Raw genomic sequence first — 24,695 nt, 5'->3', positions numbered from 1 at the left:
CGACGTGTCTGTGAGTATATGAGAAAGTGAGCAGCAGCAGGGCTGGGCACCTGGGCCACGGGGATGCTACTGAAGCGGGAATTAGCAGCACTAATCAAGCTGAGAGGGGATTGAGGCTTAGAGGGGATTTCTCTAGGGCTGGAGCTCAGGCAGTAGCCATGATTTTGCTGCTAGTTCTGTCACTGTGTATTGCCAAGTGCAGACAATAGCTAGCAAAAGTCTGGGGATTCTTCATACTTCCTACCCAGAGCATAGCCACAGGTTGGCCAGGGGCCACCCGCTTAGCATCCAGGCCCAGCCAAATCTGAGCCAGGGTGCAGTGTTGCCTCAAAAGCCCAGAGCGTCGCTCAGGCACCTAAATCCAGGGCAGAGCTGTGCGTCCGCCCCTCAGAAAGCGACACACCGGCAGCTCTGCTTTGCCATTTTCTAGCAGCCCCGCTTGGCAAGTGAAGCCCTGTGTCTGGGCATGGCAGGGACAGGAAGAGAGCATGGCATTGGGGGAGGAGTTGAGCTAACACAGTCTGTCATTGCCCATCCACCCAAAAGTCAGGGCCCACCGAAAATAACAATAACAGGGCTTGTACAGTACAGCTCCTCCTTAAGGTGCTTTACAAAGAAAGCGTTCTCATTTAACTGTGGGTAAGTGGTTCACCTGGGTCATGCAGCATGGCTCTAGCAGAGGTCATCATCAACTAGTGGTGTCCGCCAAAGGTCTGTCCTGGGACCAATCCTGTTCAACTTATTTATAAATGATTTGGAGAAAGGGGTAAACAGTGAGGTGGCAAAATTTACAGATGACACTAAACTGCTCTAGATAGTTAAGACCAAAGAAGACCGTGAAGAGCTTCAAAAAGATTTCACCAAACTAAGTGATTGGGCAACAAAATGGCAAAAGAAATTTATTGTTGATAAATGTAAAGTAATGCACACTGGAAAAAGTAGTCCCAACTGTGCATACAATATTATGGGGACTAATTTAGCTACAACTGCTCAAGGGACAGATCTTGGAGTCATTATGGATAGTACTCGGAAAACATCCACTCAGTTTGCAGCGGCAGTCAAAAAAGCAAAGAGGATGTTAGGAATAATTAAAAAAGGGATAGAGAATAAGACAGAGAATATCGTATTGCCTCTATATTTGCCCACATCTGGAATACTGCATACAGATGTGGTCGCTTCATCTCAAAAAAGATATAGTGGCCTTGGAAAAGATTCAGAGAAGGGCAACAAAAATGATTAGGGATTTGGAATGGGTCCCATATTAAGTGAGATTAAAAAGACTAGGACTTTTCAACTTAGAAAAGAGGAGACTAAGGGGGAGATGATAGAGGTCTATAAAATCATGACTGGTGTGGAAAAAGTGAATAAGGAAAAGTTATTTACTTGTTCCCATAATATAAGAACTAGGGGTCAATAAATGAAATGAATAGGTAGCAGGTTTAAAACAAACAAAAGGAAGTTTTTCTTCACGCAGTTCGCAGTCAACCTGTGGAACTCCTTGACAGAGGATGTTGTGAAGACTAGGACTTTAACAGGGTTCAAAAAAGAGCTAGAGAAGTGCATGGAGGTTAGGTCCATCAATGGCTATTAGCCAGGATGGGTAGGATGATGTCCTTAGCCTTGGTCTGGAAATGGATGACAGAAGAGGGATCATGTGATGATTACCTGTTGTGATCCCTCCCTCTGGGGCATCTGGCATTGGCCATCATTGGCAGATAGGATAGTGAGCTAGATGGACCTTTGATCTGACCCAGTGTGGCCGTTCTTATGAAACAGCATCCCAGTTTTCCAGTTCAGAATCCAGTTTCCTGTCCACTTGCCATGCTGTCTTTTCAGCGGTGCTTTACCAAGACTGAATCTGGCCCCCAAACTGAGGCTTTTTAGTTATGCACGGTCACAAATCAATCCTCACTTCTGTTCTAACAGCAGGCACTAAGTTTTCATTAGTTTGTCTTTCTTGTGTATTTAATATATCTGTCAGTCACACTAAGTACTTCTAGCAGGTCTATCGTCAAGGTATCAGTGCTGTAAAAATTAGGGATACAATGTTAGCTGTTTCCAATAAGTTGGCAAATAAGCTCTCTAAAACCACAATGAGAGTTTGTTATCCTGCACCTTATGCCCAGTGTGCAAAAGGAAAGAGGGTGCTATCTCCTGAAGAAAAAACCATGGTTCATGCCATGAAGCACCCTCGCTTTTGAGGCCATCAATGATCATCCTGCCTTGGTATTAATTGACTAGGACAACTAACAAAGGAGGAATATAGGCAAGCAACACGGGAATGCAGGGGCAAGATTAGAAAGGCAAAGGCACAAAATGAGATCAAACTAGCTACAGGCATAAAGGGAAACAAGAAGACCTTTTATAAATACATTAAAAGCAAGAGGAAGACCAAGGACAGGGTAGGCCCACTGCTTAGTGAGGAGGGAGAAGCAGTAACAGGGAACTTGGAAATGGCGGAGATGCTCAATGACTTCTTTGTTTCGGTCTTCACCGAGAAGTCTGGAGGTGTGCCAAACGTAGTGAATACAAGCAGAGAGAGGGTAAGTTTAGAAGATAGGATACACAAAGAACAAGTTAAAAATCACGTAGGAAAGTTAGATGTCAGCAAGTCACCAGGTCCTGATGAAATGCATCCCAGGATACTCAAGGAGCTGATAGAGGAGGTATCTGAGCCTTTAGCTATGATCTTTGAAAAATCATGGCAGACAGGGGAAATTCCAGAAGACTGGAAAAGGGCAAATATTGTGCCCATCTATAAAAAGGGGAATAAGAACAACCCAGGAAACTACAGACCGGTCAGTTTAACGTCTGTCCCAGGGAAGATAATGGAGCAGGTAATTAAGGAAATCATATGCAAACACTTGGAAGGTAATAAAGTGATAGGGAATAGCCAGCATGGGTTTGTGAAGAACAAGTCATGCCAAACTAATCTGATAGCTTTCTTTGATAAGATAACAAGCCTTGTGGATAAGGGAGAAGCAGTGGATGTCATATACCTAGACTTTAGTAAGGCATTTGATACGGTCTCGCATGATATTCTTATTGATAAACTAGGCAAATATAACTTAGATAGGGCCACGATAAGGTGGGTGCATAATTGGCTGGATAACCGTAGTCAGAGAGTTGTTGTTAACGGTTCTAAATCCTGCTGGAAAGGGATAACAAGTGGAGTTCCTCAAGGGTCTGTTTTGGGACCCGTACTGTTCAATATCTTCATCAATGATGTAGATATTGGGATAGAGAGTACGCTTATTAAGTTTGCAGATGATACCAAACTGGGTGGGGTTGCAACTTCTTTGGAGGATAGGGACATAATTCAAAATGACCTTAGCAAGTTAGAGAAATGGTCAGAGGTAAACAGGATGAGGTTTAATAAGGAGAAATGCAAAGTGCTCCACTTAGGAAGGAACAATCAGTTCCATACATACAAGATGGGAAGCGACTGTCTAGGAAGGAGCATGGCGGAAAGGGATCTAGGGGTCATAGTGGACCACAAGTTGAATATGAGCCAACAGTGTGATGCTGTTGCAAAAAAAAGCAAATATGATTCTAGGTTGTATCAACAGGTGTGTTGTAAGCAAAACTCGTGAAGTCATTCTGCTGCTCTACTCTGCACTAGTTAGGCCTCAGCTGGAGTACTGTGTCCAGTTCTGGGCGCCACATTTCAAGAAAGATGTGGAGAAATTGGAAAGGGTACAGAGAAGAGCGACAAGAATGATTAAAGGTTTAGAGAACATGACCTATGAAGCCAGGCTTCATGAACTGGGCTTGTTTAGTTTGGAAAAAAGAAGATTAAGGGGGGACATGATAGCGGTTTTCAAATATCTAAAAGGGTGTCACAAGGAGGAAGGAGAAAATTTGTTCCTCTTGGTTTCTGAGGACAGGACAAGGAGTAATGGGCTTAAAGTGCAGCAGGGGAGGTTTAGATTGGACATTAGGAAAAAATTCCTAACTGTCAGGGTGGTCAAATATTGGAATAAATTGCCAAGGGAGGTGGTGGAATCTCCCTCTCTGGAGATATTTAAGAACAGGTTAGATAGACATCTGTCAGGGATGGTGTAGACGGAGCTTGATCCTGCCTTGAGGGCGGGGGGCTGGACTCGATGACCTCTCGAGGTCCCTTCCAGTCCTATTATTCTATGATTCTATGATTCTATGACCATTGCTGCTCAAGGAAGGTGCATTATATCATCCGCCCATAAGTAGAGGGCACACACAACCAATGTTCCCTCTAATTTTTTCATCCATGTGCAGAAAAATTTTAGTATGTGCACCGAGGCATGTGAAGTTGGCACCACCAGTGGAAATGGTTGTGGGCGCTGTTGTAATCCACTGGCAGCATTTGAATCTCTACTGGGTGGCCGCCCAAAAACTCAGCTTTCAGAGAACACTGCCCACAATTTTGTGAATCAGAGGCTGTGTCTACATTGGCATGATCTTGAGCAAATACTCTTTAACACAAGAGTTCTTGTGTTAAAGTATTTGCGCAAGAGAGCGTCTACACTGGCATGTGCCTTTGCACAAGAGATGTGCTTTTGCGCAAGAGCATCCGTGCCAGTGTAGATGCTCTCTTGCACAAGAAAGCTCTGATGGCCATTTTAGCCATCGGACTTTCTTGTGCAAGAAATTCATGTTGCCTGTCTACACTGGCCTCTTGCGCGGGAACAGTTGCGCAAGAGGGCTTATTCCTGAGCCAGGAGCATCATAGTTCTTGCGCAAGAAGCCCTGATTTCATACATTAGAATGTCAGTGTTCTTGCGCAAGAACTCCCCGCCAGTGTAGACAGGCAGCATGTTTTTGCGCGAAAGCAGCCGCTTTGGCGCAAGATCATGCCAATGTAGACACAGCCAGAATGAGTGAGACTGAGGGCTCCAGAGACCATGTTTAATCCGCACTGCAGCTTGAGCCTTCCCATTTTAGTGTGTCTAACAATAGACAGGGTCAGTTCCGTTTCTTTAGGAGCACACCCAGAAATCTCTAGAAACCCAGCAAAAACACAGAAACCAGCTGGACTCCCTATGTACCTAACAGGGGTTAGTAAGAGTCAGGTTTGGTATCTATTGTGTAGAGAACAGGGGAAATTTGTAGGATTTCTTGTCATAAAAAAAAACAACAACAAACCCTCCCACTCATGATGTTGGATTTTTTTGCTTTTTATTGTTTTCATTCCAATCTGCACAGCTCCCCATCCATCCTGTTACTTGATCTATCAGCCATCTGGCCTGGCCTGAGCATGCCCAGGTGGGAGCTGAAACCAATGGGAAGTTCTTGGTGACTGAGTGACTCAGCAAATTAACATTCTGGCCATTCGCCTCTGCACATCTGTGTGTTCCGGCTTTGCCTTGCGTGGTGAGAGAAAGTGAGGTTCTGTTTCCTCTCCCACCTGCCTCTGTACATTCCTTTCTCTGCTTTGCATCATTGGGTTTGTCCTGATGGGCCTTGGCAGGGGAAGACCGGTGCTTTCTCTCCAACTCGGTGATGAGTGGGTATTTTTAGCCAGACTGTACAGAGCACAGCTGTGTGTCACTTTTCCCTGCCCCACTCCTGTGGCCACCCTTGGTCCTGTGAACAACTGTATTTCTCCAGGATGTAGCGGTGAGAGGACTGCACATTCCGTGCTGTGCAGTGTGGTGTGGGTATGAATTATCCCAGCAGTATATGGATCTGAAGAAAGAGACCAGGCTGACTGCTTCAGCCTTGGATGTGATTTCCAGCCCAGGTCTGTTTCTTTCCCTTCTGCCTTCACTCACCCCTGAGGTATCTGCTGTTCCAACTCTGGATGATTTTTCATACCAAGAAGATTATGCCATGAAGCTGCATTTTTCAAAACTGTTTTGAAGACTTTTAATTTTTTTTAGCTTTTGCCAGATTTCTACCCCTGCTCTGAAATGGGGGTCACCAGCACCAAGCTTCTGACTGTAATGCAGAGGTGGGGAACCTAAGGCCTGAGGGCTGGATATGGCCTCTGGCTTGTCCCCCCATGGGGTTGGAGCACACACAATCTACTAGCCTGGGACCCATTAGGCTCTGGTGTGCCAAGGCAATGTCGGGTGCATCTTTCTCCTTCTCAGTCGGGGGCTACATCAGTGAGGGTTTATTTTTTGTTTTTTGCTTCTCACTTGTGTGCGGCCGTCAACTGATTTTCCTGTGGGTCAGTGGCTGCCGAATCAAAAAAAGTTCTCCACTCCTGCTCTAATGAAAGAACGCAAGGTTTTTGCCCCATCCGAGACAAAATTCAGATATTCAGGACTCTTCAAACTGCTGCAGTCTTCTGTATTTGCCTCTGATTTGGAGGGAAAGCATATGGGAGGTCTCAAAGGCCAGGGCCTGTTATTGTAACCATTAAAAAAAAAAAGGTGAAGGAAGAAGAGAAGAAATGTTTCCATGCAGATGCCTAACCAGGTCACATACAAATCCGTAGCTCAGCTTAGGTAGAGGGGTAACATTGTGATTTTCTAGGAGGAAAGCAATTTGCTGGGGCGGAGTACAGACTTCGCTCTTTCTGAATGTGGCTATTTACTAAAGCCGGCCCTAACGGGGGAACATATCTAGGAAAAACATGTACTCATTTTGTCCATGCCCACCCCTCCAACCTCCACCCATCTTTGTGTTTAAATCGTATGACTTTATTAAAATTGGCACACAGCTTTGATCTTCACACAGTGGAAGATGGCCGATTTGTACATGGTCCTAATCCAACATGTATTAATGATGCAGAATAAATAGTTTTACATTTTATAGATCCTTTAATCCAGTGAATTTAAAAAGCTTTACATGCAGTATTAGCTAAGGGCTTGGCTCTGTACAATTTAGTGCAAAATGTTTTTTTAAACCAATTTAGTTAAATCAGAAAAAAACCTTGTCTGAACATGTACTCTAGGGGGGAAGAAAGGATGGATGCATTTTTCACCTGGAGTAGCTTTCATGTGTTAAGCCCTAATGTAAACAAGGTACATTATCTTGTCAGTGTAAATCAGGGCTACTCAACACGCGGCCCGTTGGCCACATGTGGCCCATTTGTTTGCGGCCCGCGGTGCAGCTTGGGTTTACTGTGCAGTTTGGGTTGTTATGTGTTTTAGTCAGTGCTTTTTTTTGTAAGAAAAATGATGCTGGTACTCTGGGGGAAAGTTGTTGAGCAAAAAAGAAAAAACAAAAAACTTTTTGAGCCAAAAAAAAAAAGCGCGCTGGCACCTTCTGTCGGAAGCCAAGCAGCCCCAGAAAAATGCCAGTGAAGTCTCCTCTGACAATAGTTACCAGTATGCCCGGGGCGTGCCATCACAAAAAAAGTACTGATTTTAGTAGTTAAAATCCTGGACTGTTGTGAAGCCAAAACAAAGAAGTAGTCAATATAATGGTCTTCTGTTGATATGCATTTTAGTAGTTCAATTCCTGGACTGTCATTGCTTATTAAAAGTACTGTCATATGGGTGGAAATTGGGTAAATATTGCATTTTATTAATATCAGTAGAACTGACTTAAATGGAGCCTGCATGTTGTGTAATCTTGCCTTAATCTTTGGATTCATGCCCGTCAGTGTGAAAAAAGCTATTGCATATATTTGCACATATATTTGCATGTACATGCAACCACACTTAAGTTGTGGCCCTCGACATGTGCTGAGGATATAATTGTGGTCCCCCAGGCTTCCAAAGTTGAGTAGCCTTGGTGTAAACCTAAAGAGGAGTTCAGTCTAATATATGTTAAAATGAAGTATTGTCTACATGAGGATCTTTATATGTTGATTATCCTGGGTTAAAATTTCAAACTCCCCTTGCAATAAAGATGATGCCTCTTTTTAGAGCTTGTCTTCACTATAGTTTTATACCGTGTTAATTGATCGCTAGCCTACAGGTGTTTGTGACTTACCATAGTAGGATGACCCTTTGGTAGCCCGGAACATGCCTTTGGTAAATACCCTGACTCGCCTTTGAGTAGGTGCCAGTTAGGTCCACGTTGGCCTTGTTTTCAGATACAAAAATGGTTTCTAAAGCGAGGTAAGTAACAAGGTTGCTAGGTGACTCTGTGCTGTACCTCTTCCGCCCCTACTCGTGGTTGACCGCCCCTCCTTTTCCATGTGCCCTACGCTAATTGCTGGGAATTGTCCTATGACATTACTTTGATGTCACTGTAACTCTACTGACCATAAGGAAATCGACTTCTGTTTCTCATCAGTGTAAATGAGAGGAGCATTGTGTCTTTTAGCAGATGAGTGGACTGTGAGTGAAGGTTTATGCTAACATTGATTCCACCTGCTTAACACCTCTTTCCCTGGCTTTCTCCCCGCCCCTCTTGCATTGGTGACGGACCTTGCTGGGAAGAGGATACAGGCTCCCCCGTCTCCTTGACCAGTTCCATATGTTGTCTAATGATATGTGACTGGCAGGCTGGTGCAGGAATATAAGTTGTCTTTCTGCTACTCCTTGACTTCATTATTCAATGCTACACAGCAGTGGCCACCTCAGACTGTCAGAAGTTGCCCAGTGAGGCTCTGGGGTTTGTTTTATGGTTTTTCCAGGGCAAGAGGGTGAAAGCTCTGAAAGAGGGTATAAAGCATGGCTTTCCTGTATTGTGCCCAAAACTGGGTCCTGGCCCTTCACAGGGAATCACTGTTTGTCCAACTTCATGCGGTGGGCATAGCCACAGACTTCAGTGCCTCATCTTCTCTGCCTGCTTAGTCTGGGACTCTGCTTAGGCCCCATCCACATGAGACATTTAGCCACCTGAGCTTAACTGTTTGAAACAAATTAATCCTTAACAAGGGAGGGCTAGGGAGCATGGTCAGGTCTGAAACCAGCTTAAACCAAGTGTAGCATCACTGGCCAGCCATTCTAGGTTTAAATGGTTGAGGCTAAACCAGCCTAAACCAGTTCTAAAATGGGCCTGTGAACACACGTAAAAGACCTTGAGTGGGATTTTCAAAAGTGCCTAAAGGAGTTGGGCACTTAAATCTCATTGACAGTCAAGCGGAGATGGGCACCTAATTGAGATTTTTAAAATCCTACCCCTCCAATGTGGCTGGGTGCCTAGAGAATGTGGCTGGGAGGTGTCATTGTCTAGTGGTCAGAGCACAGTTTTAGTTAACAGGAGGTCTCGTCATGGATGTGACCCTGGGTGAGTTGTTTAAATGTATTGGGCATCAAAGACTTGCTAGAATTCAGCTTCAAGCTAATATGGAGCTAGTATTGGATGGAGCCTTCTAGCCTTAAGGCACTGAGAGAGGCTGAAGGTCACTAATGTCCTACAGAAAGGTCTCATACGATGGGGCAACTCAGCTCTCAGGCTGCAACCCCTGTACAAGCAGAGCAAAGTGGTAGGGTCCATAGGCTGTCCCTAAACAGAATGTGAACTGATTTATAGATGAGCATTAAACGTGAGAAAGGAGCATTGCTCCCATTTACAGAGGGGAAAAGGGGATCCAATGTGTGCCCAAGCTCCCATAGTTGCCGAGCAGAGAATGGAATCTGTGCCTCTTGACTCTAAAGCAGTTTCTCCAAACCATGCCAGGAAACAGGATGAAGAGAATTTTGTCATGGTAGGTTGTTCCCATTCGGCAGGTGGCCACTTCACACCACAGCTCTTAGCTCAAACCCAGCCCTTGGTCTAGCCATCTCAACAGGGAAACCAAATGCTGAGTGATGGTTGGGTTCTTTGGTGCCCTCGTTTGTAGTTTTCGTAGCTCCAGGCTGAGGTGCCAGGCACTCTGCTGACGAGTACAACGTGAGAACTTAGACAGCTGGACAGACGCCCTTGGGGATGGATTTGTGCTGCTGCTGCATCTGGGCCCATCTTCTGTCCCCAGCTGCTGGAGTTATAACCCCGCTGACAGGTTCAAAGAGGATTTCAATGAAATCGGTCATTTGAGAGTGAAGATTATTTGGCAGAACTGGCTGGGGAGACTGTAAAACATTCACTCCCATTATTGCCAAAGAAGGAATCAGAAACCATCCCTTGGGCAGGACCATTTTCAGCTGAGTAATAGATTGTGGGATTTAATTTCTTGGAACCAGGTTGATCCTTCCCTTTTGGGGAGAGCTGGAAAAGGAAGGGAGTCAAAGTTAATGGAAGAAACACCCCTGCTATCACCACCCTTCCTAATGCTAATTAGCAGGCAGTGTCTCCAGTAACATGCTGTGGCAGGGCATATGCTTTCTGTGCCCATCTCTGCTTAAGGTTTTCTTCTCTACGGGTGCTTGCACTCTGCTACTTGCCAGTAAATCAGTCTGGCAGTACGTCTTCTCCCAGTTTAATGGGAAGTGGCTGCTTTAGAACAAATGCCCGTAAAAATGCCCCCTACACAGCTGTCTATTTGCCTGGAGAAATGGAACCTTTAGAAGGGGTGAGTGATCATGCTATGCAATGGTATTTAACACCTGCCCTCCACTAGGACCTTTCATTTGCAGCCTGAGAGCAGCGTGGTGGGGGGAGTGTGTTCTGTGCTGTGTTGTGCTCTGCAGATTTCGGGAAGGGATGGCCCATTCCGATGCTGCAGCACCAGGGATGGATGGAGGCAGAGCTTGACTGGCAACCCCCCAAAAACAAAAGCAGCAGTTACTGAGGCAACCATATCAACAGAGTGAGGGAAATCCAGGGAGACAGAGATTCTGGTGTGAGCCACATTAGCATTCTGGGGCTGGAATTGGCCGGGCAGGAAACAGGCTCCCCCCAGTGAAACGCTGCTTCTTTTGATCGTTCTGTATGGAGGTGCCACAATGGTATTCCTGCCCCCAGCACAGTATAAGAAAGATTTTCTCTGTAGGCCACATGGCTCTTCTCTACTACCCTTCCAAGAGTGGATCTTGCATTAGGAAATTAAACCTCATTCAGCTCCGGGGACAGGCAGGTTAACTCTGTTTTACAACTATGCCAACTGTGGCACAGGCACTGAACTGACTTACCCAAAGTCTAGTGAAGAGAAGGTTGGGGGAGGGAGGGTGCAGAATGGGGGGTGGGGAGAGGCGGGATAACAGTTTACAACTCTGGGAAGGTCATTATAAAGAGATTGGTGATCAGTGGTTCTCCATATCTACCGAGAGCAGCTCCAGAAGTAAATTGGCTCAGTTAGCAGCATGGGAAATCTAGGTTGCACATTAGGAAAATTCTCTAATTATAAGGTTATTGAGGGAGGCTGTGGAATCCCTGTCACTGGAGGTTTTGAAGAACAGGACAAACACCTGTTGGGGAGGGCCAAGATATACCCTGCCTGAGTGTGGGGGGAGACATTCTGCTGGTCCCTTGAAGTCGCTTCCTGCCTTACATTTTGATGATTTGATGACAGTGGCTTATCCCAGGGGCAGTTTGACTCCATGCTGAGGTAATGCGTGAGGGACGGCTGCAGTCCACACTGTGTTCCTGACACCGCAGACCAGCGGGAGCTGGGAGCGCTGTGGGAGCAGCCTGCTTGTTCCTGACAGGGAAGGGAACTTCTGGTGTCACTCTGAGCCCTGTTCTTTCCTCTTCCACGGGGGGATGCTGAGGGAGTCACCCTCAGCCAAAGAGAAGCTTAATGTAATGCAAACCCTTCAAAGGGGGATGGGAAATGGAGAGGAGTCTCTCCAAACATCCCAGCCTCCAGGGCAGACACACACTCCTTTCAGAGTTGTCTTCTAGAGTCTCCCCAGCATTTTGAGGACAGTTTTGCTCTATCCAGGTGCTTCTTTGGGCCCAGCCACATTGATATCTGAGCACTCGCAACCTTCGAATGTGCACATTGATATCTGAGCACTCGCAACCTACAACACCCCTGTGAAGTAGGTGGATGTTTTATCACCATCATTCAAATGAGGAACCTAGGCTGAGTAACTTACCCGAAGACTCACAGGAAGAACCAAAAACTGACCCCGAGTCAGTCCAGTGCCTTGGCCACAAGACCCTCCTTCTTCCCAACCTTTAATTAACCCCCCCGCCTCTGCTAGGCAGCCCAGTGTGGGGCTGGTCCATGGGGAGGTGGCTGTCACTGTACACTATATTAGCTATTTTCACCAGGTGCAGCAATAGTGGTGGCCAATATTATGAATCTCACAGAGTGAAAGGGGTTGTCCTGAGGCTACAGCGGAGCCAGTTCAGTCGCAGACTGCACAATACAGAATGGATACAGTGGCTCTCAGCCAGCAGGTATAGAACACACAACCTAAAATTCCAGGTATGGCGGGTTTCCAGGTGTCCAGTTTTCAACTGAACATCCAGTCAAAAAGGGACCCTTCCCAGGCCAGTGAACATGAGTGAGCTAATGAGTGAGGGTGTGACAGAAGGAGGTGGGATGGAACAGGTGGGGCGGGGCTTCAGAGAAGGGGCGGGGCAAGGGTGTTCAGTTTTGTTTGGTCAGAAAGTCTGCTCCCAGTCATGCTGGTGTAAATACAGTGTCCATTAGAGATATTTTGGGTGTACACCTGGTGTAACTGGAGCAGAATTTTGCCGCTGGCCTGTACCTGTTGAGCTAAAGGAGAATACTCATTGTCTGTCAGGGCAGGGAATATGGCTGGCATCTGTTCTCCAAGCTGCCTGGCTGTAGGAGCTGCTACAAACTGATCATCACTTGTGCAGCTCTGACGCAGAGGGGTACAGGCCTGAGAGCCGCCATTATGCCATGCAGTGGTTTCACTGGCTGTACATGTGCCTTGTATCCAGGCAACGGTTTGAGGGGGAAAGTGCCATGCTTAACAAAGTCCCCATTCTTCCCTGTAGGAACGTACCAAGGCCAATTCACCAACGGCATGCGTCACGGATACGGCGTCCGTCAGAGCGTCCCGTACGGCATGGCGTCTGTGGTCCGCTCCCCGCTCCGAACCTCTCTGTCATCCCTCCGTAGCGAGCACAGCAACGGCACCTTGCCACAGCAGGACTCACCGGTGGCCAGCCCAGAAAGCATCCTCCTGTCCCCCACTATCAATCGGGGAGGCTTTGCCCTCAGTCTGTATGCAGATCCTGCAGCCAACAAGCTGAAAAAAGGGGGCCTCTTCCGACGGGGATCTCTGCTGGGGAAGCTAAAGAAATCGGAGTCCAAAACCTCCCTGGCCAGCCAGAAGAGCCGCCTCAGCTTCCTCAAGAGCGAGAGCGGCATCAGCTCGGCGGCCAGCGATGCCACCTCCACTGTCAGCTTGGGTGAAGGGGCGGAAGGGGAGGAGTTCCCGCCCTTCGAATCTGACATCGATGCCACCACCACAGAGTCCTACATGGGCGAGTGGAAGAACGACAAGCGCTCGGGCTTCGGGGTGAGCGAGAGGTCGAGCGGCCTGAAGTACGAGGGCGAGTGGCTGGACAATGTGCGGCATGGCTATGGCTGCACCACCCTGCCGGATGGCAAGAAGGAGGAAGGCAAGTACCGGTTGAACGTCCTGATCAAAGGCATGAAGAAGCGGGTGATCCCTCTGAAGAGCTCCAAGATCAGGCTGAAGGTGGACAGGAGCGTGGAAGGGGCTCAGAGGGCAGCGGCCATTGCCAGGCAGAAGGCGGAGATTGCAGCCTCCAGGTAGGAGCTCCAGCCCTGACCCAGGCACTGTAGACACACCGCATGTCCAGTTGTGATGTTTGTTAATGCAGTTTTATAGAAGAGTAGCTTTTCGTCGAGCAAGGCTCCCTGCAGCTGCATAGTATGTCAGTGCATGCCACCAAGCTGTCAGTCTGGCTCCTGTAGCATCTAGACACAACCCTGTGGGTTGGGGGGGGCTCTGTTATCCCCATTTTAGAGATGGAGAGTTAAAACATAGAGAGGCTAAGTGACTTGCCCAAGGGCACACGGCGAACTCTGTGGTGGAGAAGGGACTTGCACCCACATTTCCAGGCTAATGCTCTCATCACAGTCCTATACTTCTTCTCTGCTGCATGGAACTGCTTGTGTTGATCACTAAAAATCCTATGGATCGTAATTCTGTGCTCTAAGAATAAGTCTATAGCAGGAGAGATATATTACCAACCACCTGACCAGGATGGTGATAGTGACTGTGAAATGTTAACAGAGATTAGAGAGGCTATAAAAATAAAAAACACAGTAATAATGTGGGATTTCAACTATCCCCACATTGACTGGGTACATGTCACCTCAGGACAAGATGCAGAGATTAAGTTTCTTCCACCTTAAGTGACTGCTTCTTGGAGCAGCCAGTCTGAGAACCCACAAGAGGAGAGGCAGTTCTTGATTTAGTCCTAAGTAGAGCACAGGGTCTGGTCCAAGAGGTGAATATAGCTGGACCGCTTGGAAATAGTGACCATAATGTAATAAAATTTAACAACCCTGTGGTAGGGAAAACACCTTAGCAGCCCAAAGTTATAGATTTGATTTCAGAAAGGGGAACTACACAAAAATAAGGAAGCTAGTTAAACAGAAATGAAAAGGCGGGGTGCCAAAAGTGAAATCCCTGCAAGCTGCATGGAAATTTTTTAAGGACACCATATTAGAGGCTCAAATTAAATGTGAACCCCAAATTAAAAAACAGTAAGAACCAAAAAAATGCCACTGTAGCTAAACAACAAAGTAAAAGAAGCAGTGAGAGACAAAAAAGTATTGCTTAAAAAGTGGAAGTTAAATCCTAGTGAGGAAAATAGAAAGGAGCATAAACTCTGGAGATTCCCAATTAATTAATAAACTAATCAGTAACAAGTCACCGAGATCAGATGGTATTCACCCAAGAGTTCTGAAGGAACTCAAATGTGAAATTGCAGAATTAACTAATTGTGGCTTGTTACCTATCCTTTAAATCAGCTTCTGTACCAAATATTCTGGAGGATAGCTAATGTGACACCAATTTTTAAAAAGAGATCCAGAGATGATCCTGGCAATTACAGGCCAGTAAGTCTAACTTCAGTGTCAGGCAAACTGGCTGGATTTCACCACTCAGGAGGTAGGGCTATGGATCGGGAACCATGCTGAATAGTGGGGGAGGGCAGACAGGTGCAGTCGGTTCCACTGCTAAGCCATGTATCTGTCTAGAGACTAGGTACCTGCTCCAGTGATCGATTTGTCTTTACCCAGGTATTTTAATGATTTATCAGGATCATGAGGCAGAAGTCAACTCAGCTACTGACAGGTTGGAAACTGCCCTCTCAGCTCAGACTGCTTTAAGATCCTCTAGAAAGAAATAATATGAAATACTTTGGCTAGATTCTCTCTTTGTCTGTGCACTTAGAGTCTTTCGCCAAACAGCTGCAGGTTGTAAATAAATCCTGCTGACTCTTTGCTTAAAGCAACACTGGCTAGTAGCGCAGACCATCCATTTAGGTTTGTACTTGCACAAAAAAAAATATAGGCACTAGAAAAGCCTTGGAGAATAGAAATATCAGTACACATTGAAAAGAATTGTAGTTTTAAAAATTGATCTTTCTTCCTGATCTGTTGGAGACCCAAACAATACAGCATGCTACCAATGTCAGAGTGAGATGCAAAGGGAAATGGCCTATAGACAGAAGATGGAACTGACTATCTAGTTCAGGGGTCTGAAACTCACTTTACCTTATGGCCAGTGCCAGTGCTCAAATGCTTCTCGTGGGCCAGTGGCCATCCCCCTCTGGCAGAGCTCCAGGGATGTGTGTTTCTGTGCATCACCTCCTCCCACCCCCCATAGACCCATCCTCCAGCCCTGTCTGCTGCCCCTAGGAAATTAAAAACCTGCCAGAGCTCACAGTGCAGCGGGACTTCCAGCTGCTAGCTCCAAAGTGCTGCCGGTACATCCCTGCAGCCGAGAGGAGGTGTGTGCAGAGCCGTCCCATCCACAGGTGCAAGCTGTGAAACTATTAATTCATTTTGGGACACTGGCTAGTTATCAGTGATGCCAACTCTGCTGATGTGATCACAAGCCTCCTGATCATTGGGGCTTTTTTTGTATGTGGAAAGCCCCAGCCATGTTGTTAGAATTAAGCCAGATCTGGGACCTGATGCAGCCTGTGTTGCTATCAACTGAGATAGCTTTGACTTAGTACATTATGCTTGTTTGTTGGTGCATGATATTGGAAGAGAATCCCAGTCTTCTTTTTCTTTTTCTTTTCTTTTTTTTAAGATCTTATGGTTTGGGGAGAAAAGCTAGAAAACATACCCCAAGTTCAGCCACAGACCTCAAACACCAGATGTCACATAAAAAGATCCCCAAGTGTATTTTTATCTGTGATTTCAAGAAGCCAGTCTCTTTTTGAGGGGTGGTGGGACTGATTCATGAGTTTTGAATGCTTGAGGTGGGCAATACAGCATAGGCAAGTTGATAGTGTCTTTGCCTGGGCTCCTGGACACAGGACGAGCCCTGGATCCTACAAAGCTTCCCTTCCCCAGAACATCTGCACTCTTACACTGGCCCACTTCCAGGATAACCAAATGTGAACCCCACCGTCCCGCATCAGCTCAGGCGGCTCCTTGACTAGCACAGTTCATGTCGCAACGGAGGCAGCCAGTGCAGCTTCCCAGACCAAGTGGCATCCTCTGCGGCTAGGACTCTGGGGGCTGGGAGTCTGGGGGCTGTTGGGAGCCGAGTGTGCGGGTGAGTGCCCGCACTCTGCCCCCAACTGCTGTGGGCCAGCAGCCATGTAGGCCTGATTAAATAACTTTTTCAAAATATTTTGCTGGTTGGATTAGGAAAGTGATCGGGCCATTGATGGCTCCAGGGCCGGGAGTTTGACACCAGCAAAGTGAAGTGCAGCAATGGTGGGAAAAGGGCATGTCAATTTCTGAACGTTTGTTCGGCTTTAACGATCAAAAGAGTCACTGACAATCTAGAATAGGAGGTTTTTATTAATATATATGCAGGGCCAGGTACTGAGGTCCTCACTGAGGGATAGGTTCTGCCACCCTTACGCTAAGTAGTAGCTTACTTTGGCGGTGTCTCACGGGTTTCAGCGTGAGTAATGGTGATGGAATCTAGCCAGGCATAAGGACCAAAGGATTGGGCCTGACGTAATTAAAAAACCCCAAACCGTTCCTTTTATATGTTACCAGGCTGATTTCAGTGGCATGAGTAATGTCCTACTCAGTGCAAGTGTGAGTGGCAAGATCCAGAACTAGATTTATCCTCACTTTGTACCCAGGCAAACAGCTATTGGATTCAATGGGAGTTTGGCTGAGACAGTGCCTCTGGATGGGGCTCATGGGTGGTTTTTGACTTGTCCCTTTTCTTTGCCACGCAGGCACAGGGAATAAGGGTATGTCTACACTACCCCGCTAGTTCGAACTAGTGGGGTAATGTAGGCATACCGCATTTGCAAATGAAGCCCGGGATTTGAATTTCCCGGGCTTCATTTGCATAAGCGGGGAGCCGCCATTTTTAAAACCCCGCTGGTTCGAACCCCGTGCAGCGCGGCTACACGGGGCACGAACTAGGTAGTTCAAACTAGGCTTCCTAGTGGAATGAGGAGTAACGGTAGTTTGAACTAGGAAGCCTATTTCGAACTACCTAGTTCGTGCCCCGTGTAGCCGCGCTGCACGGGGTTCGAACCAGCGGGGTTTTAAAAATGGCGGCTCCCCGCTTATGCAAATGAAGCCCGGGAAATTCAAATCCTGGGCTTCATTTGCAAGTGCGGTATGCCTACATTACCCCGCTAGTTCGAACTAGCGGGGTAGTGTAGACATACCCTAACATCTGCCTGGTGAAATGCAGGATGGTGCCTCCATTTAACACCATCAGCTCTTGGCTTCCCCCCAAAATCCCTTGGAAGCCAGGCAGGTTCTTCACCCGATAATATTTTACCTCAGAATTGGGAACCAAGGCTCCTGAGTGGAGCTTTTAGTGAGCTCTGTGCAAAGACTTTCAGGAAAATAGCAGCACATTTCAAAAGAGTGTCCTGTGGAGAAGGCTCTGATGAAAAGAACAGACCAGTGCTGCTGCCTGAGCTCACGAGCGGCACTGGGCCATGTTCGTCTTGGCACAGGGCACTCCCTGTTACATCATCTGGGCAGGCCTGGTGCTCTCTCCATTTCTGCTTGGCTTTGTAGTGCCCTGGAAAAGGCACATTCAAGGAGCTGCAAGGCCATAAATAATGCTGTGAGAGCGGCAAAGCTGCTCCCCGAGCACTGGTCAGTTTATATAAGGGCTTTTTTCTGTACACACGATTTACACTTCAAATCCAAAGGCGAGACTGCCCGTGTTTTGATTCCATCAGGGTTGGAATGCATCCATTGCTCTCACAGGGGCCAGCATCCTCGCTCACACAGCTTGGAAACCATTTCCTATTAAGGAAACTTTTGAGTCAGAGGAAATAAGGCATCACAGCCATTTTCCTTAAGGAGTCCTCCCCTCTCATACATTGTGCTAATGCTTCTGTCCAGGCAGTGGATAGATTGCCTCTAAGCACAGTTCACTGGTTCTCCAGTTGGTGCCTATCTAGAACCCAAAGAATGTCCTTTCCTTTGCTCAAAGGAACCTGCTGAGGTTCATCTGGTCTGCCTGGCAGTGCCAGCCTCGCTCCTGCTGTGCCTGGGTTTGCCCCAGTAACAATCAGCTCAGGGAGTCTTGCCACATATTGGAGTCTTGTCTTCACTTAGCAGGAGATCAATGCTGTGGGAATCAATTTCCTGAGGGGTCAATTTCGCGGGTCTAGTAAAGACCCACTAAATCGACCACTGATCGCATCCCTGTCGACTCCAGTACTCCACCAGGTCAGGAGGAGAAAGGGAAGTCACTGGGAGAGTTTCTCCCACTGATCCCCCGCAGTAGGGGTGCTGCGGTAAGTTGAGCTAAGGTTCATTGACTCCAGCTACACGATTCACCCAGCTGGAGTTCTGTAGCTTAGTTAAACTTTGACCCATAGTGTAGACCTGGCCTTAGAGTACTGCTCTGGCTTTTGACTTCTGCCTGCAGTGAGTTCTGATTGCAAGGAGAGGACGGGCCTTGCAGGTGATCCAGCCCAGCAGCTTTGTCTTCTGCTCACTTCAAAATCAGTTCCCAACTTCAGTGAATATTTACCATTGCGGCCATATTTGCTACTTTTGGTTTGTAAGGGGCTTATGTCCCTACTCACTGAGACTTCTCATGTTTGTTAATGTATCCCTTCCTCCTCTTTTAATCTCAGCTTTGAGGTCTAGAGTAAATCTAATGCTTAGGGGGTTGACTGGAGAAACTTTTGATCTCTAGCTCTGCCACTGACTTTCTCTGTGGCCTTGGGCTTGCTCTCTGTCTCAGTTTCCCCCTTATAAAATTAGCCTAATACCTTGATGAGAGCTAGTTGACTAATATTTATAAATGGCTCAATAATCCTTCAGTTCAAAGAAAGTGTTTTTCTAACCACAGAGCATTTCTTGCAGCTGGGCTTCTGGGCACTTTTGCAGGTGTGGTGATCTGTCTCACTAAGGTATTTATGGGTACGTCTGCACTGTAGTTAGACACCTGCAGCTGGCCTGTGCAGAGGCTCACCGATGGGGGCTGCAAAGGGAGCAACAGCCCTGGGGCCTGTGATTCTAAAGGGCATTGGGGTTCCCAGCTGTTGCCACTGCTACTGGCCCTTTAGAATCACTTCCGGAGCGTGCATGGCCTACTCCAGAGCCCTGTACCGCATGCTCCAGCTGGCTCTGTGAACTGGCAGGGGGAGGCCCAGACCATCTGAGTGACACTGGGGGCTGAGTGCTCCAGCCCCACCCCTTCCAGGAGCACAGAGCCCCTCCCTCCCCGTTATCCAGGGGCCCATTGATCCCGTCAGCTCCCTGTCTGAGCCAGCTGACTCAAGTTTGCAGGGGCTGGGCTAAGAGGGGCTGTTTAATTGTGGTGTAGATATTTGAAAATGCAGGCTCAGATTGCAACCTAAGCTCTGGGACCCTCTCCGGGTCTTAGAGCTCCAGCCCGAGTCTGAACATCTACACGGCAATTAAACATTCTCATGCCTAATGTGCAGTCTATATTTAACGAGCATTGACACTTCAGGGGACAAACATGCAGCTCAGCTTACCCCTGGGTCACACCTCTTCCATGTCTCTGGCTGCGAAAGGTCTTGGGGGAGGAGACTCTGGGTTGCTGTCTCTGCCCCCGCTGGCTGTGGACTATCTGGCATGTGCCTCTAAGCATCTCCAGCCAGAACATGGCCCTCTGCGTGTGTTTTCCTTCCAGAAACACATTGTTTTGGCCCTGGGCAGGGCCCATTATAATTCTTTCTGACTAAGAAATCCAGCAACGTTCCATGTTTTGCAGGTGGCTGAAGACCTACCTGGTATCACCTCACATTCAGAAATTTTGAAGAGGTTAAGTTAGCGTCACCCTGAACATGCTGGCTCAGTGTGGTCAGGCAGTTTTCAGGTTTCCCTCTCACAGCTTTGTCAGGGCATTGACCTCCCCTGTCCCTGGGTCTGCCTCACAGTTCTGCCAGGGTATCTCATTCAAGAGCTACCACGGCCAGTCTAGTGAGCTGAGACTGCCAGGTAAGCCCAGATACAGGTTTGTGATGTTGCCAAGCATCAAGTGCAAATTAGACTGACTATCACCAATGGGCCCCACAGGCTCCATGGGCCCCAGGCAAGGTGTGGGAGGGGCCTGCCTCCATGCCCCCAGAAAGGGTGAGACCTCACTCAGAAGGGATGGGGCCGAGAGCCGTCAGTCCTTAGCGTCGCCCAGACCGTAGCATGCTCCCTCCCACCGCCAGAGCCCTCAGAGCTGTCTGAGCAGCGCTCTGGTGGCAATTCAAAGGGGCTCTGGCTGCTGTCACTGGCATAGTAGCAGCAGCAATAGCCAGGAGCTCCAGTCCCTTTTGAATCTTCAGACCCCGGGGAAATGGACCACTTTGCCCCACCCCTCACCCTACCCGGCAGCAGGCCTGGCCATCACACTCACTTGTAAACTCTGAATTGAAACCAAGCTATATCTACACTGGGCCACTTATTCCGGAAAAGCAGCCGCTTTTCCGGGATAAGCTGCGAGCTGTCTACACTGGCCACTTGCTTTTCCAGAAAAGCAATGATGATCTACTGTAAAATTGTCAGTGTTTTTCCGGAAAAACTATGCTGCTTCCGTTCAGGCAAAAGTCCTTTTCCGGAAAAGCTGTTTCGGAAAAGTGCCAGTATAGACAGCACAGTAGTCTTTTCCGCAAAAAAGCCCTGATCGCGAAAATGGCGATCGGGGCTTTTTTCCGGAAAAGCGCATCTACATTGGCCACGGACGCTTTTCCGGAAAAAGTGCTTTTCTGGAAAAGCATCCTGCCAATGTAGATGCGCTTTTTCCAGAAATACTTATAACGGAAAACTGTTCCATTTTAAGCATTTCCGGAAAAGGGTGCCAGTGTAGACGTAGCCAAGTTGTTTGGGGTGGCGCATCATGAATTCACTAACTGCTGGGCACAAAGCAGAGCTCTTCATTCAGTCTGGGGGCTCGTTAAGTGAAAATGTGCCATACAGGGCAGGTAGTGTGGCTCAGGAAAGATGACAGGTAAGGTCTTGAGCTATCACATGGGAAGTCATTTGTGAGTCATTGATGTAGGAAGGTGGGCTACAGCAGTGTTTCTCAACCAGTGGTATGAGTACCCTTAGGGGTATTTGAGAGAAGTTGGGGGGATGAGTCAACACAACTGAAATTTGGAGAAAACTGAATTTTTGTTTTAAGTTTTACAACGCTTTATTATTTTTGTACTTTTTACACCCAAAAATTTCATCATCCGCCCTGCTACGATTAAGCTGTTTAAACAAATATGTTGCAATGGTAGAATAAAATGTCGTGTGTCTGAAAACTGTAGGTACTGGGGGTACTTTTTTTTTCTTTTAAAGAGGGTACTTATAATTTTTTTTTAAAGGGGTACTTTATAAAAAGAGGTTGAGAAACACTGGCCTACAGGACACACATCATGTTAGGGGGAGTGAAAAGAGATAAATGACCTTTTAGAGGCAAATGACCAGGTTATATAACAACCAAGGAGGCACAAGTTGTATTGGGATGTTTCGTTCAAGCGGGAATGACAATGCCAGGGAATGTTGCCCATTCCAAAGAGCAGTCTTTGATTTTCTCTTCCTTGTTCTCTGAGCAAGTTCCCTCGTGAACTGATAGGACAAGATATCCAGCATGGGGCATGGTCCTAAGGCGAGAGAAGTAACCATGGTGCGTATGCCTCTAAAGCCCGTATTTCAGTTTGGGGTGCCCCTACTGAAAGATGCTCTCCAAGCTGCAGGGTTGCAGTGGGAAATCTGCCCTCCTGTTAGGCCAGCCTGAGATTAGTTGGGTCTGTGCAGCTGATTCCCCAAATCCACGCAGCCTCGAGCAGCTGTGATATGGCCTGTTCGCCAGGCTGGCACTCTGCTTCCCGGAGAAGCGCCTGTTGTTTATGATCGGGGGAGAAGGCAGAACTGCTGAGAGCTGTGCAATTAGGCAGGCTGGTGTGTCTGTGCAGTTACCTGATGGCATCGGTGCCAGAATGCCGGCTATGTGCTAACTTGTCAAGCAGAGGGTAAGTGATCCTTTCGCAAACAGGCAGCTGAGGGACAGCTTTCATCTCCTTAAAAAATCAAACCCCCAGACGAGGCACAGAGCCTGGCTGCTTTTGGAGGATCAGTCAGCCTGGCTCTGGTAACACTTGAGCCATTCAGCTGGAGGTCTGAGACAGCTCCTTCACTACAAAGCACTCCTTGCAGTAAGTAGGGAGAGTGAATTTCCTTCTTTGCTGACGGTGGCTTTTAAAAGGGCCAAATCTACAATGAAAATTCAGCAACCCCTTCTTGCCCTGGGTCACACTCTGCTCTCAGAGACCATCATAAGTCTCTGTGATTTGGCGTCTGTGCCAACTTCAGTCCGAGCACTTCTTAGCCAGCTGGAATGAAATCAGTGTTTTTAAAGGGGCACTGCTATGTGTAAAGTAATGGGTACTATGTAGCTTTGGCCTGGTCTTTTGAACTCCTTATATCCTGTTAAGAAATATCCTCTGAAATATATCTGTCACATGACACATCATATTTATTATCACCAGGAAATCCAGATGTTTGACAGCAGGAAGAAATCACTGCCACAATTCAGCCATTTATCTTCCGGCACCTCACATGGAGGCATCTGAGCACCAGGATTTTTTACTAGAGACAAATAAAAATCAGCACCGCTTTATCGTTGGGCCTAAAAGCAGTCGGGTATCTGCTATTTGAACATCTTTCCATGGCTAAATAGCATAGATTCAAAGTGCCTCACATGGTCTTTTTAATACATCACAAAAAAACTCTCAGGAATACAGTACACTGAAATCATTTAAGGAGAGGCCAGGCAGCTTGTAAATAGCATAACAGAAACGGGATGAAGTTCTGGGTACAGGAAAACACCATGGGACCTTCTTTCCCAAGGCCTGTCTTGAGTTAAAATAGTGAGAAGAACTCTCTTCTTGCCAGTTAAATGATTTGTTCCAAAGTTTTGAACTCTAAATAGCCTGTGTTCTGTGGGCACTTCTTAGTTCGCCCTTAAATTAACAGTGGCACGTCTCTGCTGAGATGTGAACCGAAGCTCTCAGATCACTTTTCTGAACTCTCCTGCCCATTCACATTCTTCAGCAATGTTACTTATATCTCCGTGTGCTCAGCCTTTCAAACTTCCATTACCTAGGCAGGAATGAGCGTCTCCTTAGGGGACCATGGTGTATGGTGTAAATGACGTAGTGAAAGCACTGGAGTCAGCAGAGCGTCCCTGACTAAATAAGGGAATGTACAGCAGTGCTTTATCGGAGCTACAGGAGAATGCAACAGCTGAGAGCCACAGCCTGGAACTCTTACCCAATAAAACTTGAGCCCATTCAAGTGGACCTTCATGGTGCCAGTAATAAAGTGCTTGCACTGTCAAGACTTTCCCAAGCCACACCCAAAAGCCCCATTCATTCTGTCTTGGGATGCTGGAAAGCATTACTCCAGCCTATAGACAAATCAAGCACCATAAGGAACGGCTCACAACCGTTCACAAAACAACGCCACACACACTGTTCAGACGATCTTTGAAAGGGAGCTAAACTCCTTCCCCCTACTCCTGGAGCGTGGAGTGCCGATTCAATCTATGATACAGGCAGGTGATAACTGCAAAGTTTGTATGTGTCTCTAAACTTCCCCAAAGTTGCAGAGCGTGTGAATCTGGGAGTTTCAGTATTGCCAGCCCCGAGCATTCAAAACTTACTCACGATTGGGAGATTTGGCTTTAAAATAATGAGATTTTCAATCTCAGTTCACATTTGTTCCCTACTGGTTTGTGGGTGTTTAGTGTGAAGTTGAGTCATGGTTTTGAGCTCTTCTCCTCCACCACGAGGGGCAGCAGCATACTTTTTATTATTATTGTAGTCACATAATTATGTATTCAAAAGCTCCATGTGCTGCGGGCTTAAGAAAAGACCAAACATTGTGGCTACGTCTAGACTGGCATGATTTTCCGGAAATGCTTTTAACAGAAAAGTTTTCCGTTAAAAGCATTTTTGGAAAAGAGCGTCTAGATTGGCACGGACGCTTTTCCGCAAAAGCACTTTTTGCAGAAAAGCGTCAGTGGTCAATCTAGACGCGCTTTTGTGCAAAAAAGCCCCAATCACTATTTTTGCGATCGGGGCTTTTTTGTGGAAAACAAATCTGAGCTGTCTACACTGGCCCTTTTGCACAAAAGTTTTGTGCAAAAGTGACTTTTGCCCGAACAGGAGCAGCATAGTATTTCTGCAAAAAGCACTGATTTCTTATACAGGCAGTCCCCGGGTTACATGGATCCGACTTACATCAGATCCCTACTTACAAACGGGGTGAGGCAACCCCGCACTAGCTGCTTCCTCCCAGCAGACCAGGGAGACGCGAAGCTAGCGCTCCCCCCCAG

At 47.1% G+C, this 24,695-nt stretch overlaps 1 protein-coding gene across 3 annotated transcripts in view; it reads left to right on the top strand.

The window, feature by feature from the left end:
* JPH2 (junctophilin 2) overlaps positions 1-24,695 on the top strand; it is a 74,676-nt gene that overhangs the window by 5,789 nt on the left and 44,192 nt on the right. For 2 of the 3 annotated variants that reach the window (XM_014578147.3, XM_006132225.4), the window contains exon 2: positions 12,685-13,468. In XM_014578147.3, the coding sequence (XP_014433633.2) occupies positions 12,685-13,468 (784 nt within the window). Of the gene's footprint in view, positions 1-12,684; positions 13,469-22,845; positions 24,271-24,695 lie in introns of those variants that run through there. The other variant, XM_006132226.4, reaches the window with a different exon arrangement.

Source organism: Pelodiscus sinensis, chromosome 18, assembly GCF_049634645.1.
Source record: "Pelodiscus sinensis isolate JC-2024 chromosome 18, ASM4963464v1, whole genome shotgun sequence".
NCBI lineage: Eukaryota > Metazoa > Chordata > Testudines > Trionychidae > Pelodiscus > Pelodiscus sinensis.
This window is presented reverse-complemented; position numbering and strand designations above follow the sequence as displayed.